This window comes from Somniosus microcephalus, chromosome 8, assembly GCF_052327205.1.
Source record: "Somniosus microcephalus isolate GS21.2 chromosome 8, FLI_Smic_1.0, whole genome shotgun sequence".
Classification (NCBI taxonomy): domain Eukaryota; kingdom Metazoa; phylum Chordata; class Chondrichthyes; order Squaliformes; family Somniosidae; genus Somniosus; species Somniosus microcephalus.
The window spans coordinates 238,951,026-238,971,822 of NC_140994.1; the positions used below are offsets into that span (position 1 = coordinate 238,951,026).

The 20,797-nt window shown below is 42.2% G+C and overlaps 1 protein-coding gene across 7 annotated transcripts in view; it reads left to right on the forward strand.

Annotated features, from left to right (window-relative positions):
- The window catches only part of rbm27 (RNA binding motif protein 27), a 211,438-nt gene that overhangs the window by 105,863 nt on the left and 84,778 nt on the right, over positions 1–20,797 (forward strand). For all 7 annotated transcript variants that reach the window (XM_085995831.1, XM_085995832.1, XM_085995834.1 and 4 more), the window contains 4 exons: positions 471–596; positions 4,547–4,621; positions 5,720–5,890; positions 8,090–8,194. In XM_085995831.1, coding sequence (XP_085851957.1) covers positions 471–596; positions 4,547–4,621; positions 5,720–5,890; positions 8,090–8,194 — 477 coding nt within the window. The remainder of the gene's footprint in view (positions 1–470; positions 597–4,546; positions 4,622–5,719; positions 5,891–8,089; positions 8,195–20,797) is intronic.

Consider the following 20,797-nt stretch of genomic DNA (forward strand, 5'->3'; position numbering starts at 1 on the left):
AAACAGTTTGGTAAGTTGGAAAAAAAATATTTTTTTTTCGCTATATACAGAATTTCAGAACTGGGGACGTAGATTCAAGGTAAGAGAAACCAAAGTAAATACGCAATTCAGGAAAATTTTATTTTGTCTAGTGTAGGTGATTGAATTGGAAACTTGAAAGGAAATGACAAGTCTGCGACATCTGTTAGAAATAATGGTTATTAAATAGTAATATATAGAGATATCTTGCAATGACTCATTTGAGGAGCAGACTAGATGGACTGATGGTCTTCTGTCTGAAATACACGACTACAACAAAATGATACTACAGCAAGTTATCCAACGTCACATGAATATTATGATTAGACACTGCCTGGTGTCTTCCTGGGACTTGGTTCTACAGCAGAAATTACACAGAATATTTAACATTGTGTAATACTTGCCTGTGATATAATGCAGTGAAATTAATGTGCTACCTTTGTTTCCCCTAGGGACCTCCTTCCTCCACAAGCCTGGTAAAGGCAGGATATTGTTCTGCAGTCACAAAGACAAACCATAAATCTTCTGTTGCAGCCACTAAAGCTCTTGAAGCTAAAGAAGCTCTCAAGAAAAAACAGGTACTCTAGATATTATTGCCAGAGTTTCCTTTGAGGTCTTTCGGGCATCTCATGCACACCTTATTGCACTTTTGAATTAATTTTCTCTCACTTTAAAGTGAGTCCCTAAGTACTGTGAATAAAGGCAGATGATTTAAATTCTAATTATGAGCAGATCTGTTATTAAAACTGTAATGTTGGAAAGTTTAAAGGAACCAAATAGATGTCACAGTGAACTGTTTTGAAGGATAACAGGCACACACAATGTTAAAGGCCTTGTATCATTAATAAATGATGTAGAACAGATTGGCTGCTTATAAAGAAAAATGTTTAGCTATAACAAAAATGGTGGTAGGCAAATGGCATCTGTCATCTTTACAGAAAACAGAATAATAAAGTGAACTTTTTTTTACCATTTACTTTATGTAGAATTAATTGAAATAAGTTAAAATAGAAAATGTAATATAGTTTTAACCCTGATTATTAAGAGGTTGTGAGGAGACATTAATACTCCCTACTGTCACGAGCTGTCCCTCTGAGACAATGAAATATTAAAACCCACAGATTCTACTACCATGACAATCAAGGAAGCTAATTTGGAATATTTAGTCCTCTTTCACTATGCATGTGTTACATTGTCTCAAAAGGCTTTTCCACTCAGTTCACATGGACTCCTCCTTATACCTCTCTGCTTCATTATTCATAACCTCCCCATTGGCAATATCATCCAGAGCATATGGTCAGGGCATGTTTGCTGATGACACCCAGCTCTACGTTTCCACTTGCTCCATTGACAACTGCCTGACTAACGCAAAACCTGGATGAGCCTGGTTTTCTTCCAGCCTAATTTTGGCTAAAACCAAACTATCCTCTTTTGTACCCACCAACATCTATGTACTTCAGGCACATCAATAAGGATAGCTTGCATTTACATAGTGCTCCTCAAGTACAACAAAATGTCTCAGATTGCTTTACATCAATGAAGAAAAATGCCACTGGGCCCTGACTGGAAGGAAGAAGGGAAAAGAGAGATGATTAACTTTGTGGAAGGGGTAGCAAATACATTCCTTTCTGGCGCAAAAACACAAAAGGAAAAGCGGCCCAACCATGGCTAACAAAAGAAATTAAGGATAATATTAGATCCAAAGAGGAGTCATATAAAGTTGCCAGAAAAGGTAGCAAGCCTGAGGATTAGGAGCAGTTTAGAATTCAGCAAAAAAGGACCAAGAGATTGATTAAGAGGGGAATAATAGAGTATGAGAGTAAACTTGCAAGGAACATAAAAGTGGACTGTAAAAGTTTCTACAAGTATGTAAAAAGATTAGTGAAGACAAATGTAGGTCCCTTACAGTCAGAAACAGGAGAATTTATAATGGGGAACAAGGCAATGGCAGAGCAATTAAACAAATACTTTGGTTCTGTCTTCACGGAAGAGGACACAAATAACTTCCCAGAAATGCTAGGGAACCAAGGGTCTAGTGAGAAGGAGGAATTAAAGAAAATTAGTATTAGTAAAAAAATAGTGCTGGAGAAATTAATGGGACTGGAAGCCGATAAATCCCCAGGACCTGATAATCTGCATCCCAGAGAACTAAAAGAGGTAGGCATGGAAATAGTGGATGCATTGGTTGTCGTCTTCCAAAATTCTATAGATTATGGAACAGTTCCTGCAGATTGGAAGGTGGCAAATGTAACCCCACTTTTTATAAAAGGAGGGAGAGAGAAAACGGGGAACTACAGACCGGTTAGCCTAACATCAGTAGTAGGGAAAATGCTAGAGTCTATTATAAAGGATGTGATAACAGGACACTTAGAAAATATCAACAGGATTGGACAAAGTCAATATGGGTTTATGAAAAGGAAATTGTGTTTGACAAACCTACTGGAGTTTTTTGAGGATGTAACTGGTAGAATAGATAAGGGAGAACCAGTGGATGTGGTGTATTTGGATTTTCAGAAGGCCTTTGATAAAGTCCCACATAAGAGGATAGTGTGCAAAATTAAAGCACATGGGATTGGGGGTAATATACTGGCATGGATTGAAAATTGGTTAACAGACAGGAAACAGAGAGTAGGAATAAATGGGTCTTTTTCGGGATCGCAGGCGGTGACTAGTGGGGTACCGCAGGGATCAGTGCTTGGGGCCCCAGCTATTAACAATATATATCAATGATTTGGATGAGGGAACCAAATGTAATACAGGTGCACTATCCCTTATCCGAAACCCTTGGGGCCAGATGTGTTTCGGAATTCGGAATTTTTCGGATTTCAGAACGGATAATAATGCTTATAAATGGACAAGAGGCAGCCGTCGGGTTTACCCTACAACTACACCACTAGTGATGGATGCAAATTTGGCTAGGTAACCAGATTACTATAAAGAAATAGTTAACAGCAATGTTTCCTCAAAGTTGCACACGGCCACGCAGTAATCTGCAAACTCCCGTGCAAGCTGCTCAAGCTTTTACACTGGAAATACCGAGAGACGCTCCACAAAAAAAACTTTCGGTTTTCAGAGCTTTTCGAATTTCGGAATTGCGGATAAGGGATAGTTGACCTGTATTTCCAAGTTTGTTGACGACACGAAACTAGGTGGGATTGAGAGTTGTGAGGAGGATGCAAAGAGGCTTCAAGGCGATTTAGACAAGTTGAGTGAATGGGCAAATATGTGGCAGATGCAGTATAATGTGGATAAATGTGAAGTTATCCACTTCGGTAGGAAAAACAAAGGCAGAGTATTATTTAAATGGTGATAGATTGGGAAATGTTGATGTACAAAGGGACCTGGGTGCCCTTGTACACCAGTCACTGAAAGCAAACATGTAGGTGCAGCAAGCAGTTAGGAAGGCAAATGGTATGTTGGCCTTCATTGCAAGAGGATTTGAGTACAGGAGCAAGGATGTCTTACTATACAGTTATACAGGGCCTTGATGAGACCACACCTGGAGTACTGTGTGCAGTTTTGGTCTCCTTACCTAAGAAAGGATATACTTGGCCATAGAGGGAGTGCAGTGAAGGTTCACCAGACTGATTCCTGGGATGGCAGGACTATCTTACGAGGAGAGATTGGGTCGACTCGGCCAATTAGGCCTGTATTCACTAGAGTTTAGAAGAATGAGCGGGGATCTCACTGAAACGTAAAAATTCTGACAGGGTTGACAGACTGGATGCAGGGAGGAATGTTCCCCTGGCTGGGGGGGTCTAGAATGAGGGGTCACAGTCTCAGGATACGGGGTAGGACATTTAGGACTGAGATGAGGAGAAATTTCTTCACTGAGGGTGGTGAACCTGAGGAATTCTCTACCACAGAAGGCTATGGAGGTCAAGTCACTGAATATATTTAAGAAGGAGATGGATAGATTTCTAGACACAAAAGGCATCAAGGGGTCTGGGGAGAGCGGGAATATGGTATTGAGATAGGATCAGCCATGATTATATTGAATGGCGGAGCAGGCTCGAAGGGCCGAATGGCCTACTGCTCCTAATTTACTATGTTTCTATGGAACAGAATTTTGAGAAGTTTTTTGAAAATGGAGAAGTTGGTCACAAAGCAGAGGGATTTGTATAAAGGCAAAAAAAACATCAATTCCTCTGCCTGCCCATGGCATAGAAAAGTTCTATTCTTGGGTCTTTAGAAAACCAATGTTTTGGAATTACCACTGTAAACCTCCTGGGCATGGCAGATTTGTGGCCATAGAGGGGAAGAGAGAGTGCAAGAGTAGAATTAGTTATCCGGTCAAAATGATGGCATGCCGTGTTACAAGTTTAATTGAATTTCTTCATAACGTGATCCTGGAATTTAATCTAATTTTGAGCCAAATATCTTCTGCGTAAATAATTGAAAATTTATATTTTAGAAAGTGCTATTTTCACATTCGAAGTTAAAATTTGTTGTTGTAGTTGCACAATACAAACATTTTGTTTGAAATATAACCTTTAAAATAAAAAATGGTCTTTTTTTTTAATTTTAGGAAGCTTTAAAGTTGCAGCAAGATATGAGGAAAAAGAAACAAGAGATGTTAGAAAAACAAATTGAGTGCCAGAAGGTAAGAACATTGTTTGAAAAGACACTCTGATGTTGATGGGATTGCAGCCTAACCTCCCATACTTTTTACTGTACGCTTAAGTTAGTTAGCATGCCAAATTTTCCAGGAAAACCTTTGATATTAAATGGGTTTCTAACTGAGTGAAGATCTTTGAACAGTGCTTAAAAGGAAGCAGCCAAAGTGATTTTAAAATGAAAGGCAGCATAAAATAGTTAAGAATTGTAAATAGTCAGAGAATAGACACAAAAGCCGCAACATAGTTGAGATGATGATTATGTGGTAATAGGGTTATACAGCTCTTGCAGTGTGCTTTTAAAACAACAACTTACATTTCTATAGCCCTTTAATATAGGAAAAATATTCCTAGGCATTTCATAGAAGTGTAATTAGACAAAATTTGACACTGAGCCAAAGATGGAGATATTGGGTTGGATGAGTAAAAACTTAGTCAAAGAGTTAGCTTTTAAAGAGCTGGAGGCACAGCCATCGATGATGGAGTGAAGGAAATGGGAGTTTAGCAAGAGGCTAGAGTTGAAGGCACGCAGAATTCTCGGATTGTCATTGGCCTGGAGGAGGTTACAGAGGTAGGGAAGGGCAAAGTTGGAGTAGGATGGTGCGGTCTGCCATATGAAAGGCCGCAGAGAGGTTGAGAAGGATGAGGATGGATAGTGCGCTATGGTCACGGACACTGAGGATGTAATTTGTGGCTTTGATTAGTGGCAGGGGTGGAAACCTAATTAGAGAGATTCAAACATGGAGTTGAGGGAAAGATGGGCACGGATTTGGAAGGCGACAACATGTTCAAGGATTTTCGGCACACTGTCTGTCTTTATCTGTGTGCGCATGTAACAGCGTGTAAAAAGACCATTCAGCCCAACCAACTTTTCCTGTCATTTTGCCCAATGTATGAGACCTACTTGTGTTGTTTTCGTCACTCCCCTGTTATCGTCTCAAGCCGATACACAAGTATTTACACGGTTAATGTGTAACGGTGCTCATTTGGCACAGCATGCGTCTACTGATGACACATACCTGGTTTAGATTAAGAAATGTTTGGAATATTAAAGATTTTTGTTTTTTGTCTTTTAATCAATTCAGGTATTAATTTGCAAGCTGGAAAAGAATAAAAGTATGAAAACAGAGGAGAGGGCTAAAATAATGAAAACCATTAAAGACTTGACGGAAAGAATATCACAATTGCGAGATGAACTGAAAGCAACGTCAGCATCAACGTCATTGATTCCATCGCAACTAAAATCAAAATCTGATGTTAGTCTCCAATTTTTGAATGTGTGGTTGACCAGTGCCTTACTAAAAATAGGAAGTTAAGAATTTATTTCATTTGAAGGGTAATGGGTGTGGAATAATTTTTCTGGAAGGTCATTAAAGCAGACAGTATAAATGAATTAAAGAAACAATTAGATCCATTCTGGACTGCGCATAGGATTGAGGGATATGGTGAGCAAGTGGTTAGGCTGCTCTATTCAAAAGGGCTTATTAATGGCCATTTCCTGTTCCAAAAGGTTCTTCTGTCCTTGTATAGAAACTGCTTGTGGTTACCATGGGAAATGAAGTACATTGAGCAACAAGATGAATGAATTGATTTGCTTACCTAACAGACCTGACTGATTTTTAATTTTTTTTTAATTCACTGCTTTTTAAGAATGAAGCAGCTTTATTTTTGAACACTGTCCTATTCACCTCTGGGGCAGGTTAAAATTCAGCACAGGTAGAAAGGATAAGTCTCCTCCGCGCCAATTAAAAAAATAAAATGGCTCAGAATGTTCACACCTTGTTCTTTTGCTTCTGAGATCTTTCCTTAAGTCAAACACATTTAAGTGAGCTTGTTTTATGCCCTGGAGAATTAGTGCTGGTAGTATTCTGATTTTCTGATCTGAGGAGCTTGATGATGAAACTGGGTACAAAGTGGATAATTGAAATTGTTCCTGTATTACGCAACAGCGCCTTTAACGTAGTAAAACATCCCAAGGCGCTACACAGGAGTATTTTAAGACAAAAAATTTGACACCGAGCCACATCAGGATAAATTAGGGCAGGTAACCAGAAGCTTGGTCGAAGAGGTAGGTTTTAAGGAGCGTCTTAAAGGAGGAAAGAGAGGTAGCAAGGCGGAGAGGTTTAGGCAGGGAATTCCAGAGCTTGGGGACTAGGCAACTGAAGGCATGGCCACCATTGGTTGAGCGATTATAATCAGGGATGCCCAAGATGGCAGAATTAGTGGAGATACTTAGCGATACTTGCATCCAAGTTGAAATTATCTTTGAGACTCTCTTTTATGCTGTTTAATAAAAGGCAGCAGAGAGGTAAGCCTCGGGATTAATTAGAGTGGCACCATGCGAACAGAGCACTCCCTGCCTGAGAGTGCACAATTCAGACACCTTTGAATGAGACACAGTTAGCAATAAATGTACATAGATATTCTAGGCACTCTTGCCGATTCCCATGATGAATAACTCATGTCATCCATTAATATTTTAGTAACAGTTGCAGTAATGGATCACAGCAAGTTTGATCCCTGCTGTATCCCTGGTGTCATAAGGATATAAAAGAAAGATGTCCAAAAAGTGTTGATAAGATACTAGTTAGTACAAAGCATAGCACTACTGTAAAGAAAGAACAAACTTGCATTCTTATAGCACCTTTCACAGCCTCTGGACGTCCCAGAGCGCTTTATGAGCTACTTTTTGAAGTGTGATCATTGTTGTAATTTAGGAAAGGCGGCATCCAATTTGGGCACAGCAAGGTCCCACAAACAGCAATGGGATAATGACCAGATAACATGTTTTTTTGGTTATGTTGATTGAGGGATAAATGTTGGTCACGACACCGGGAGAACCTACCTGCTGTTCTTCAAATAATGCCACAGTATCTTTTACGTCCACATGAGCGGGCAGACAGAGCCTCAGTTTAACGTCTTACTGGAAAGACGGCACCTCCGACAGTGCAGCCACTCCCTCAGTACTGCACTGGAATTAATGTTCCCTCTTATTTTTTTTGTTTGAGTGCATGGCCCCTTTAAGGGGCTGCACGGCCCATTCGCAGTTTCGCGCATGCGTGAAACTTTACATTGAAAATGCTGGTCCCGGGCTATGCGGGACTGGCAGAGAACTGTGCGGCCGCTTATAGGGAACATTGACTGGAATGTCAGGCTACATTATGAGCTCAAGTCTCTGGAGTGGGGTTTGAGCCCACAACCTTCTGACAGGCATTTATATAGCGCCTTTCATAACCTCAATACATCCCAAACCACTTCTACCATTAAGGTACTTATTGAAGTGCATTCTCTGTTGTAATGTGGGGAAACATGGCAGCCAATTTGCGCACAGCAAGGTCCCGCAAACAGCAATGCGCTAAATGAATTTTTGGTGGTGATGGTTGAGGGATATATGTCTGTTTAGGGATACATTGATATAAAGATTGATTATTATTTTTCTTGTTTTGGCTATTTAGGCACAGAAGGAGTTATTGGATGCAGAACTGGATTTCCACAAGAAGCTTAACTCTGGAGAGGACACCACAGACTTGCGAAAAAAGCTGAACCAGCTTCAAGTGGAGGTGAGGGTTGTTTTTAATCTCGTTCTACAGTATGTCAACAACCACAGTCAGACCTCTTAAAAGGGTGTTTAGTTGCCAGAGTAGGTGAACATACTGTTCTTTCATCTTTGAGACTTGATTAAATGGAACTAAACCCAGTTTTCTGGCTGAGGTTCTGTGTGAGATAGGTTTGGACAGTCTCAAAACATCGAAACATAGAAGATAGGAGCAGGAGTAGGCCATTTGGCCCTTCGAGCTTGCTCCGCCATTCAATGTGATCATGGCTGATCATCCAAATTCAGTACCCTGTCCCTGCTTTCTCCCCATATCCCTTGATCCCTTCAGCCTCAAGAAACATATCCAACTCTTCCTTGAATATATTTAATGAACTGGCCTCCACCGCCCTCTGTGGCAGAGAATTCCACAGGTTCACCACTCTCTGGGTGAAGAAATTCCTCCTCATTTCAGTCCTAAATGGCTTACCCCTTATCCTTAGACTATGACCCCTGGTTCTGGACTCCCCGGCCATCAGAAACATCCTTCCTGCATCTAGTCTGTCCAGACCTGACAGAATTTTATAGGTTTCGATGAGATCCCCTCTCAATCTTCTAAACTCCAGTGAGTATAAGCCCAATCGACACAATCTCTCCTCATACGTCATTCCTGCCATCCCAGGTATCAGCCTGGTGAATCTTCGCTGCACTCCCTCCATGGCAAGAACGTCCTTCCTCAGGTAAGGTGACCAAAACTGCACACAATACTCAAGGTGCGGTCTCACCAAGGCCCTGTACAACTGTAGCAAGACATCCTTGTTCCTGTACTCAAACCCTCTTGCTACGAAGGCCAACATACCATTTGCCTTCTTAACCGCCTGCTGCACCTGCATGCTTACCTTCAGCGACTGGTGCACAAGGACACCCAGGTCTCTTTGCACTTCCCCTTCTCCCAATCTTTTGCCATTCAAATAATAATCTGCCTTCCTGTTTTTGCCACCAAAGTGGATAACCTCACATTTATCCACATTATAGTGCATTTGCTATGTTTTTGCCCAATCACCCAACCTGTCCAAATCGTACTGGAGTTTCCCGGCATCCTCCTCGCAGCTTACCTTCCCGCCCAGCTTTGTGTCGTCTGCAAATTTGGAGATATTACATCCAATTCCCTCGTCCAGATCATTAATATATATTGTGAACAGCTGGGGTCCTAGGACCGATCCTTGCGGTACCCCACTAGTCACTGCCTGCCACTCGGAAAACGACCCGTTTATTCCAACTCTTTGCTTTCTGTCCGCCAACCAGTTCTCTATCCAAGTCAATACCTTGCCCCCAGTCCCATGTGCCTTAATTTTGCACGCTAATCTCTTGTGTGGGACCTTATCGAAAGCCTTCTGAAAGTCCAAATACACCACATCCACTGGTTCTCCCTTATCTATTTTACCAGTTACATCCTCAAAAAATTCCAGTAGATTAGTCAAGCATGATTTACCTTTTGTAAATCCATGTTGACTTTGTCCGATCCTGTCACTGCTTTCCAAGTGCTCTGCTATTACATCTTTTATAATAGACTCTAGCATTTTCCCCACTACTGATGTCAGGCTATAATTCCCCGCTTTTTCTCTACCACCTTTTTTGAATAGTGGGGTAACATTAGCTACCCTCCAATCCATGGGTACCGTTCCAGAGTCTATCGAGTTCTGGAAGATGATCAGTAATGCATCTACTATCTCTAGGGCCACTTCCTTAAGTACCCTGGGATGTAGACCATCAGGCCCTGGGGATTTATCGGCCTTCAGTCCCATCAATTTTCCTAACACCATTTTCCTACAAATACTGATTTCTTTCAGTTCCTCGCTTTCATCAGACCCTATGTTCCCCGGCATCTCTGGGAGGTTATTTGTGTCCTCCTTTGTGAAGACAGAACCAAAGTAGGCATTTAGTTGGTCTGCCATTTCCTTGTTTCCCATTATAAATTCCCCTGATTCTGACTGTAAGGGACCTACGCTTGACTTCACTAATCTTTTTCTCTTCACATATCTATAAAAGCTTTTACAGTCAGTTTTTATGTTCCCTGCTAGCTTACTCTCATATTCTATTTTCCCTTTCTTAATTAATCCCTTTGTCCTCCTTTGTTGACTCCTAAACTGCTCCCAATCCTCAGGATTATTGCTTTTTCTAGCCAATTTATATGTCCTCTCCTTGGATCTTATGCTATCCCTAATTTCCCTTGTTAGCCACGGTTGAGTCACCTTTTTTGTTTTATTTTTATGCCAAACTGGGATGAACAAATTCTGTAGCTCATCCATTCGGTCTTTGAATGTTTGCCATTTCCTATCCACCGTCAACCCTTTGAGCGCCATTCCCCACTCAATCCTACCCAACTCGCTCCTCAGACCATCGTAGTTTCCTTTATTTAAATTGAGGACCCTTGTCTCTGAGTCAACTACTTCATTCTCCATCTTAATGAAGAATTCGATCATATTATGATCGCTCCGACCCAAGGGGCCTCGTACAACAAGATTGCTAATTAATCCTTTCTCGTTGCATAATACCCAGCCTAAGATGGCCTGATCTCTGGTTGGTTCCTCGACATATTGGTCCAGGAAACCATTCCGTAAACACTCCAGGAATTCCTCCTCCACAGTATTGTTACTAATTTGGTTGGCCCAATCTATATGTAGGTTAAAGTCACCCATGATGACTGCTGTGCCCTTATTGCACGCTTCTTTAATTTCCCTTTTAATGCCATCCCCAACCTCCACCTTACTGTTTGGAGGTCTGTATATCACTCCCACTAATGTTTTTTTCCCCGTAGTATTTCTCAATTCTACCCATACAGATTCCACATCATCAGAGCTAATATCCTTCATTACAATTGTATTAATCCCTTCTTTAACCAGTAATGCTACCCCACCTCCCTTTGCTTTTTGCCTATCTTTCCTGAATATCAAATACCCCTGGATGTTGAGTTCCCAGTCTTGGCCATCCTTGAGCCACGTTTCTGTAATCCCAACCAAATCGTATTCGTTTACCTCTATTTGCGCAGCCAATTCATCCACCTTATTACAAATGCTCCTCGCATTAAGACACAAAGCCTTCAGGCTTGTTTTTTCAACGCTCTTAGACCTATTAGAATTATTATTTACTGTGGCCACGTTTGATTTAAACCGTTGATTTCTCTGACTGCCACTTTTGTTTTTCTCCTTGCTATCTTTTGCTTTTATCCCTGTTTTCTTTTCCTCTGTCTCCCTGCTCAGGTTCCCAACCCCCTGCCATTTTAGTTTAAACGCCCCCGAACAGTGCTAGCAAACGTCCCCGCAAGGATATTTGTCCCGCTCTGGTTCAGGTGCAAGCCGTCCGACTTGTACAAGTCCCACCTTTCCCAGAAGCAGGCCCAGTGATCCAGGAAACTAAAGCCCTCCCTCCTGCACCAACTCTTTAGCCACGCATTCATCTGCTCTATCCTCCTATTCCTATACTCACTAGCACGTGGCACCGGGAGTAATCCAGAGATTACAACCTTTGAGGTCCTGCTCTTTAATCTGCTACCTAGCTCCCTAAATTCTTGTTGCAGGACCTCATCCCTCTTCCTACCTATGTCGTTGGTCCCAATGTGAACCACGACCTCTGCCTGTTCACCCTCCCCCTTCAGAATGCCCTACAGCCGTTCAGTGACATCCTTGACCCTGGCACCAGGGAGGTAACAAACCATCCTGGAGTCACGCCTATGGCCACAGAACCGTCTATCTGTTCCCCTTACGATAGAATCCCCTACCACTATTGCTCTCCCACTCTTTTTTTCCTCCCTTCCTGAGCAGCAGTTCTGAAAAGTCATGGGTCTATAGCACAAAACTGCACATGGTACAGCATAAGTTGGCATTGAATTGTTAGTGTTACAATCAAACCATAAAAGCTTGCATGGGATATGAGGGAAACATCACACTCATGCTGCCATTGTGTTTTGCAGTTAGGGTTAAGGCATATTGATTGACAGAATAGAGGAACCGTTACCAATGTTCCCTGTAATTTTTCTTGGCGCTTTGCTGCCCCTTTAAGGGCCTGCGTGGACCATTAATAGCGTGCATGAGCAGTTTTTGCATTGAAAAGCCGGCTGTGCAAGATCCATGGAGCGCCACGCAGTTTAAAGAGAACATTGACTGTTCTTTCTGTAACCTGTGCTACATAGATCTGACTTTTGCTGGAAATCAAAATTCCATTCCATAATGCGTCGCCACAAAAAAAAATCGCCAGAAAAGATGGAAAAACATGTAAAGTTTCAAATTAATAAGAAACCACTTTTGCTGGTGATGTTTCTCTTGTATCACTGTTAAGCAACTTTCATGATGAGTTATACATGGCAAAGCAGAAAAAGTATTATTTAGAAAAATCATGCCCAATGTTATAAAATGGAGCAAAATTGGAAACTTCAAACACTTCTGAAAGTTGTACACACTTGCTGTTACTAAATGAACATACTGAAAGTCAGTAGGGTTAATGGGTAGAAGCTTAATATAATCCAGACTGCCATACATAAGTAATTATATGGTATTTACTGAAGAAACAAAAATAAGAAACAGCAATTTAAATATAGTGGGACATTGCTTTTAAAAAATCCTCAAATGTCCTAAATATGGCTTTCAGACAAGCAAGGCAGAATCCTTCAATTATCAGTACCAGCAGTGTTACTCATGGTAAGTTGGAGAATATGAGAATGCAGTCTGTTACTCTGCTGCTAAAGTAGAGATGTTTCTGATCTGACATCCCTTTTAAGGCCACAAAGCCTGCTTTCAGTGAATAGACAAATCATGGGGGTCAGTTAAATACAAATTTCTTCCTCCTTTCAGTTTTTAAGTATAACAGAAATTTACAATTGTGACAAGGGTGATGTTTCAGAACTTTATGTACTGGTGGAAAATCTGTGACGGTGCTCAAGGGTAGTCTGTGTCTGGAGCATGGTTGTTTTTTTAATTTATTCGTTTACAGGATGTGGGCGTTGCTGGCAAGGCCGTATTTAATACCCATCCCTAATTGCACTTGAGGTGGTGGTGAGCCGCCGCCTTGAACCGCTGCAGTCCTGTGGTGACGTTACCCCCACGGTGCTGACTTTGTCGCAGCTGTTTGGTACAACTGAGTGGCTTGCTTGGCCATTTCAAAGGCAGTTCAGAGTCAACCACATTGCTGTGGGTCTGGAGTCACATACAGGAAACTTTGGTTTATCCGGAGGTTAACTGTCCGGAATGCTCGAGCCACCGGCAAAAATCAGGAGCCGTTTTGTTAGGTTTTTTTTCTTTTCGTTGCTTTTTTTTCACCAGTCAGGCTCTTCAAGGTCTCGGTGAAGCTGTTGCTAAGCTACAGAGACGCTTACAAGGTACGGCCGACTGTTTAGAAGCTGTTGCTAAGCAACAGGGTTTGTTGCCAGATACGGAGCTCAAAATCTCCGTATGTTTCAACATTAGCGCTGGTTTGTCCGGCAGTTTTGATGGGACGGCAACAGCTCGGTCCCGCCGGTGCCGGATAGCACAACGTTTCCTGTATAAGGATAAGGACGGCAGGTTTCCTTCCCTAAAGGACATTAATGAACCAGATGGGATTTTGCGACAATCCGGTAGTTTCATGGTCACCATTACTGATACTAGCTTTTTAATTCCAGATTTTTTAAAAAATTAACTGAATTTAAATGGGATTTGAACTCCCGTTTCTGGATGATTACCCCGGGCCTCTGGATTACTGGTCCAGTAACATAACCACTGTGCTACCGCACACTGTGATGTTTAGATTATTTTGTTAACTCCAGACTTGACAATTCCAGTGCTCTCCTGCAGGCCTCCTGTAGAGTCACAGAAAGATACAGAAGGAGGCCATTCGGCCCATTGTGCTGGTGCTAGCTCTTTGAAAAAGCTATTCAATTAGTCCCATACCTCTGCACTTTCCCCATAGCCCTGCAAATTTTTCCCCTTCAAGTATTGATCCAATTCCCTTTTGAAAGTTTACTATTGATTCTGCTTCCACCACCCTTTCAAGCAGTGCATTCGAGATCATCATAACTCGCTGCGTTTAAAAAAAAAAAAAAAAAAAAAAATCTCCTCTAGGCTCTGGTTCTTTTACCAATTACCTTAAATCTGTGTCCTCTAATTACTGACCCTTTTGCTAGTGGAAACAATTTCTCCATACTTTATCAAAGCCCTTCATGATTTTGAACACCTCTATTACATCTCCCATTAACCTTCTCTGCTCTAAGGAGAACAACCCCAGTTTTTCCAGTCTCCACACAACTGAAGTCCCACATCCCTGGAACCATTCTTGTAAATCTCCTCTGCACCTTCTCTGAGGCCTTGACATCCTTTCTAAAGTGCGATGACCAGAGTTGGACACAATGGGCTGCATTTTAATGGAGAAGGCGGGTTGAAGGCGGGGCTCCTAGGCGGTCAGGAAACCCGGGAGAACAGCAGGGCCTGACTTGCATGCAAAGCCTCTGTTTCCCACCCGCAGCCAGCCAGATTGAGAGGCTGGCTGGCTCCGGCACTAGGTCATAGAGTCATAGATAGAACAGGAGGGAGGGAGGGAGGGTTCGCATGGGGTCCGGGCTGGGAAGAGGATCGGGGAGGGGGGTGGTCTGAAGAGGATCGGGGGCCGGAGGAGGGGGAGTGATCAAAGGCCTGGGGGTGGGGGGAGGCCTCATGGAAGGATCAGAGGACAGGGTGGCGGGGAGGCCTCGTGGCGTGATCGGACGCCTGGGGATGTCTCCGATCGCGGGGATGGGATGGGCATTGACCCTAGATCCAGTAGGTAAGTATAAAGGCACTTGCCTCCTCGATGTAGCAGTCCTCGCCTTGCTATAACTGCTGGGTTTTACGAGGTATGTAAAACCCAACCAGCTACAGTTAAACACAAAATATAGGTTAAAGAAGAGGCTTCCAGCCTCATTGTAATATTTAAATTGACGTCTCACCTCCTGGCAGCGGGTTGACTGCCTGCCGCCGTTAAAACCGGAAGTGGGCGGGTTGGAAGTGGGTTCAGGTCGGGATTTCAATTTTTAACACTTTAACTACCCTCCCCCCCCCCCCCCCCCCCCCCCCCCGGCTCCTAACTCTCCCGTTTTTAAAAATTTACAATTCCCCCCAATAAACCAGCTGGGACCTAGCCCAATGATTTATAAAGGTTTAGCATAACTTCCTTGCTTTTGTACTTTATGCCATTGTTCATAAAGCCAAGGATACCGTAACTTTTTTTTTGACAGCCTTCTCAACTTGTCTTACCTCATCCAAAGATTTATGTACGTACACCCCAGGTCTCTCTGTTCCTGCACCCCCTTTAAAATTGTACCATTTAGTTTATATTGCCTTTCCTCATTCTTTCTACCAAAATGCACAACATTACAATTCTCTGCGTTAAATTTCATCTGCCATGTGTCTACCTATTTCAGTCTGCCTATGTCCTTCTCAAATCTGCTACTATCTTCCTCACTGTTTACTACATTTCCGAGTTTTGTGCAAACTTTCAAATTATGACCTGTATGTCCAAATCCAAGACATTAATAAATATCAAAAAAAGCAGTGTTCCTAATACTGACCCCTGGGGAACACTACTGTATACTTCCCTCGAGTCTGAAAAACAACCATTCACCACTACTCTCTGCTTTCTGTCTCTTATAGCCAATTTTGTATACTTCTTCTGCTGCCACTGTCACACTAATCCCATGGGCTTCAATTTTGCTAACTAATCTATTATGTGGGACCTTATCAGACGCCTTTTGATAGTCACATACACAACATTAACCCTCTACGTTAATTCATCAAAGAACCCAATCAAGTTAGTCAAACACGATTTGCCTTTAACAAATCTGTGCTGGCTGTCATTTATCAAACCATATTTTTTCAAGTGACAATTAATTTTGTCTCTAATTATTGTTTCTAAAAGTTTCTCCTCCACGGACGTTAGGCTGACTGGCCTATAATTGCGGTGTTTATCTCTCTTCCCCCCTTTTTGAACAGGAGTGTAACATTTGCAATTTTCCAGTCCTCTGGTACCACTCCTATATCTGAGGAAGATTGGAAGATTGTGGCCAGAGCCTCCGCTATCTCCACACTTCACTTCCCTTGCCAACCTAGGTGAAACACCCCATTAAAAGTTGAGCCTTGTTGGAATAGATGTAATTTGGGTATTAATGGTGTATTGACTGCTGAACAACCATCCTGGCCCTAAAAAAAACATTTTAGATTTGTGGAATATCAAATTTCTCCATTTATGTTAGAAAATTACTAGATATTTAAAATAATAAAAATATATACTTTTTAAGTTTCTTTGATATTTCAACTTCCACCTTAACCCTATGTGTATGTCCCAATCCCTATTTCTTTAAAAAAATGAATTGAATCAGTGCTTTTTATTTCCTGGTTTGCTGTCTGAGAGTTCTTGAATACCCCTTTGACAGCAGTAAAATGAACTTAACGTCGAGAAACCTAAAGTTTTCGCCACAGAGATCGAAAGCTCTTTGTGCGCAGCGTTGTTCTTGGTCACGACAATTGCCGTTGCTTCACCACTGACCACAAATTCCAGGGAAAAATGGGCAAATTCAGGCAACTATAGCGGCTTGTAAAATCTTGACGTCAATCAGGGAGTAATTGTAACTGCTTATAAACTTATGACTCCAGGTCATAAACTCCTTCCTCAAAGGACTGGTTTTCTCTTATTTAAAAAAAAAAAACACCTTGTTTTGCATCCGTAATAGAGCATAAAGGACATGTAATGGAGAATGAAGGACATGTGATAGTTGCAAGAGTTTGTAAGTATGTTGGTTGAACTGCTGTTGTGTTGTTTACAGTGAGTCAGAAAAAACATAAGAACATAAGCAATAGGAGCAGGTGTAGGCCATTCAGCCCTTCAAGCCTGCTCCACAATTCACATAGATCATGGCTGATCTTCTACCTCAACTCCACCTTCCCACACTATTTCCATATCCCTTGGTTCCCTTAGTATCCAAAAATCTATCGATCTCTGTCTTGAATATACTCAACGACTGAGCATCCACAGCCCTCTGGGGTAGAGAATTCCAAAGATCCACCACCCTCTGAGTGAAGAAATTTCTCCTCCTCTCAGTCCTAAATGGCCGACCCCTTATCCCGAGACTGTGACCCCTGGTTCTCGACTCCCCAGCCAGGAGAAACATCCTTCCTGCATCTACCCTGTCAAACACCGTAAGAATTTTATATGTTTCATTGAGATCACCTTTCATTCTTCTGAACTCTAGGGAATATAGGCCTTGTCTACTCAATCTCTCCTTATAGGACAATCACCCCATCCCAGGAATCAGTCTCGTGAACCTTTGTTGCACTGCCTCCAAGGCAAGTATATCCTTTCTTCGGTAAGGAGACCACAACTGTACACAATACTCCAGGTGTGATCTCACCAAGGCCCTATATAATTGCAGTGAGGCTTCGTTACTCTTATACTCCAATCTTTTTGTAATAAATGCTAACATACCATTTGCTTTCCTGATTGCTTGCTGTACCTACATGTTAACTTTCAGTAATTTGTGTACAAGAACACCCAGGTCCCTCTGAATACCAACATTTCCCAATCTCTCACCATTCAAAAAATATTCTGCTTTTCTACTTTTCCTACCAAAGTGGATAACTTCACATTTCTCCATCTGCCATGTTCTTGCCCACTCACTTAACCTGTCTATATCCCTTTGCAGCCTCTTTGCGACCTTCTCGCAGCTTACTTTCCCAACTAGGTTTGCATCATCAGCAAACTTGGATCCATTACACTCAGTCCCCTCATCTAAGTCATTAATATAGATTGCAAGTAGCTGAGGCCCAAGCACTGATCCTTGCGGTGCCCCACTAGTTACAGCCGGTCAACACGAAAATGACCCGTTTATTTCTACTCTCTGTTTTCTGACCGTTAACCAATCTTCAATCCATGCAAAATATAACCCCCAATCCTATGACCCCTAATTTTGTGAAATCATCTCTTGTGTGGCACCTTATCGAATGCTTTTTGAAAATCCAAATGCATTACATCCACTGGTTCCCTCTTATCTTCCCTGCTAGTTACAACCAATGTTCCCGTTAAACTGCGTGGCCGCACAGCGGTCTGGAGGTCCTGCACAGGCCGCTTGCCGGCTTTACAATGGGGAAAAACCACGCATGCGCGGATATTTGAATGGGCTGCGCACCTTTTTAAAAAAAAACTAAAGGGAACATTGGTTACAACCTCAAAAAACACTTAACAGATTTGTCAAACACGATTTCTCTTTCATAAATCTGTGCTGACTCTACCCAGACATATTATGGTTTTCCCCTGTTACCATGCCCCTAATACAGTAATAGATTCTAGCATTTTCCCTACTACTGATGTCAGGCTAACTGGTCTATAGTTCCTTGTTTTCTCTCTTCCCTCGTTTCTTAAATAGCAGGGTTACATTTGTTACCTTCCAATCCGTGGGGACAGTTCTGGAATCTAGGGAATTCTGGAAGATCAAACCAATGCATCTACTATTTCTGTAGCCACCTCTTTTAAAACCCTGGGATGTAGGCCATCAGGTCCAGGAGATTTGTTGGTTTTTAGCCCCATTAATTTCTCCAATACTATTTCTTTACTAATACTGATTTCTTTAAGTTCCTCCTTCTCACTTGACCCCTTGGTTCCCACCATTTCCGGAATGGTTTTTGTGTCTTCTTCCATGAAGACAGATACAAAGTATTTGTTTAATGTCTCTGCCATTTCCTTATTCCCCATTTTCATTTCTCCTGTCTCTGCCTGTAAGGGATCCACGTTTACCTTGTGGAGCTTTTACAATCTGTCTTCATTCTCTTGCTAGTTTACTCTCATTCTTTTTTCTCTCTCGTTGTCAATTTCTTGGCCATCCTTTGCAGAATTCTAAAATCCTCCCAATCCTCAGGCTTACTGCTCTTTTTGGCAACATTATAAGCCTCTTCCTTTCATCTATTGCTATCTTTAATTTCTCTTGTTAGCCACGGTTGGACCAATTTTCCCAAGGGGTTTTTATTCTTTAAGGGAATGCTGTTCGTTGTGAATTATGAATTGTTTCTTTAAATGTTTGCCATTGCTTATGTACTGTGATATATTTTAATCCAGTTTCCCTATCTACCTTCGCCAACTCGCCCGTCAGTTTGCTTTGTTCAGATTCTTTTATCCGTTCAATGTTCGGGCCATGATGATCAGTAGACTCTATTTATGCTTACCCCCTCATTGGTAGCCCCTTGCTTAGTGACCGGAGGGAGGGGAGGGTGCGGGGCGGTGGGGGGGGTGGGGGAGAGTGGGTGAACCGATGTACGTGAATACAGGAGTTTGGAGCCTTAAGGCCTGAAGGAGAATGTTGGAAGAAATGTGCAAGGTCATGGGTGGCAGGGGAGCAGCAGGAGAGGGGAAGGGACCTGACAGGAGTGGTACAGCTAGGCTGAGCCCCTACAATGATCACTGGGCGGGTGGTGCCAGAGGGTTGGATAGCGGGAAGGGGGTGTAAGGAAGCCGATAGTCTCAGCCCTCAAATTTGAATTGGGCGGCAACAGCGTGGTCGGAGAACTTGGGGCGAGGAGTGTAACTAGCGGGTAGCTCGGTAGGCAATAAGTGGTACGCAAGCCAGGGAGTCATAGTTAGGAGTATCATGTCATATTCTTTTGCCAATCACAGATAAGTACAGGAGAAGATTGTTGCTGTAGCACCGCCAAGCTGAGAGGTTCAGCTGGGAGTACTGAATGAGTACCATTAATCAACACCACTGAGATCAATGGGAAATAATGACACATTATAGCTTGACAAAAGGGGGGCGGGGGGCACTTTTCCAGTGAACAAAATTAGAAAGTTTAAGAGATTTCCATAGAAACTGTGCAGGAAGTATTGTGTTCTTCTTATGCACTGCTGGTAAATAAATACCACAGCTACTTCATCTCTGCATATAACACGGGGTGTGTGTGTGACATTTTATAGAAAAACAAATTCACTTTACTTTCACTTCTAAAAATGCTTTCTTTGGAGGTTTTTGATCTTGGTAATTTTCCATTGGTAGCAGCAGAGCTCACAGCAAATTTTGGCATGTGCCGAGTTGCTGTTAATCATAATTGCTGTTAATCATAATTTCTAGCAGTAGAATGCATGCTGTGATTTCTAGTCTGGGTCTCCTCACCTAACGGTGATTAGTCTAAGAACCCACATTAAATTAAGGTTTGGGCTGCTTACATAGGTACAGGCCTCCAATGGAAAATATTTTTTACTGAAAGCACTGTTGTATAGGGAAATATCCTGTCATAAATACTCATATTAGTGAAGAAAGCAAGATGGTGGCCAAAGAATTTTCAAAAATATTTGGAGCAGTTTGATTAGTTCAGTTTCTTTATTGGTAAATTTTGCTGATTCTCATGCTTGATTGATTTGGTTTCATTTGTCCTCGGTTGTTCCTCATTGAAGGTTTATCTACCTGCATTCCTTGATGTCTGATTGTATGTTCCATGCCAGTTCCATTATTTGTTGCTGTTCTAATGGCCCAGAAATTCGGGTCGGGGGCTTCCCGCAGGTGCAAGCCCCCGACTTGCACTTACCTTGCGCGCCGGCCGTTGAGCTGTGGGCCTGCTTGGGATTCCGATCCTGGGCCGCCTCCAACTGC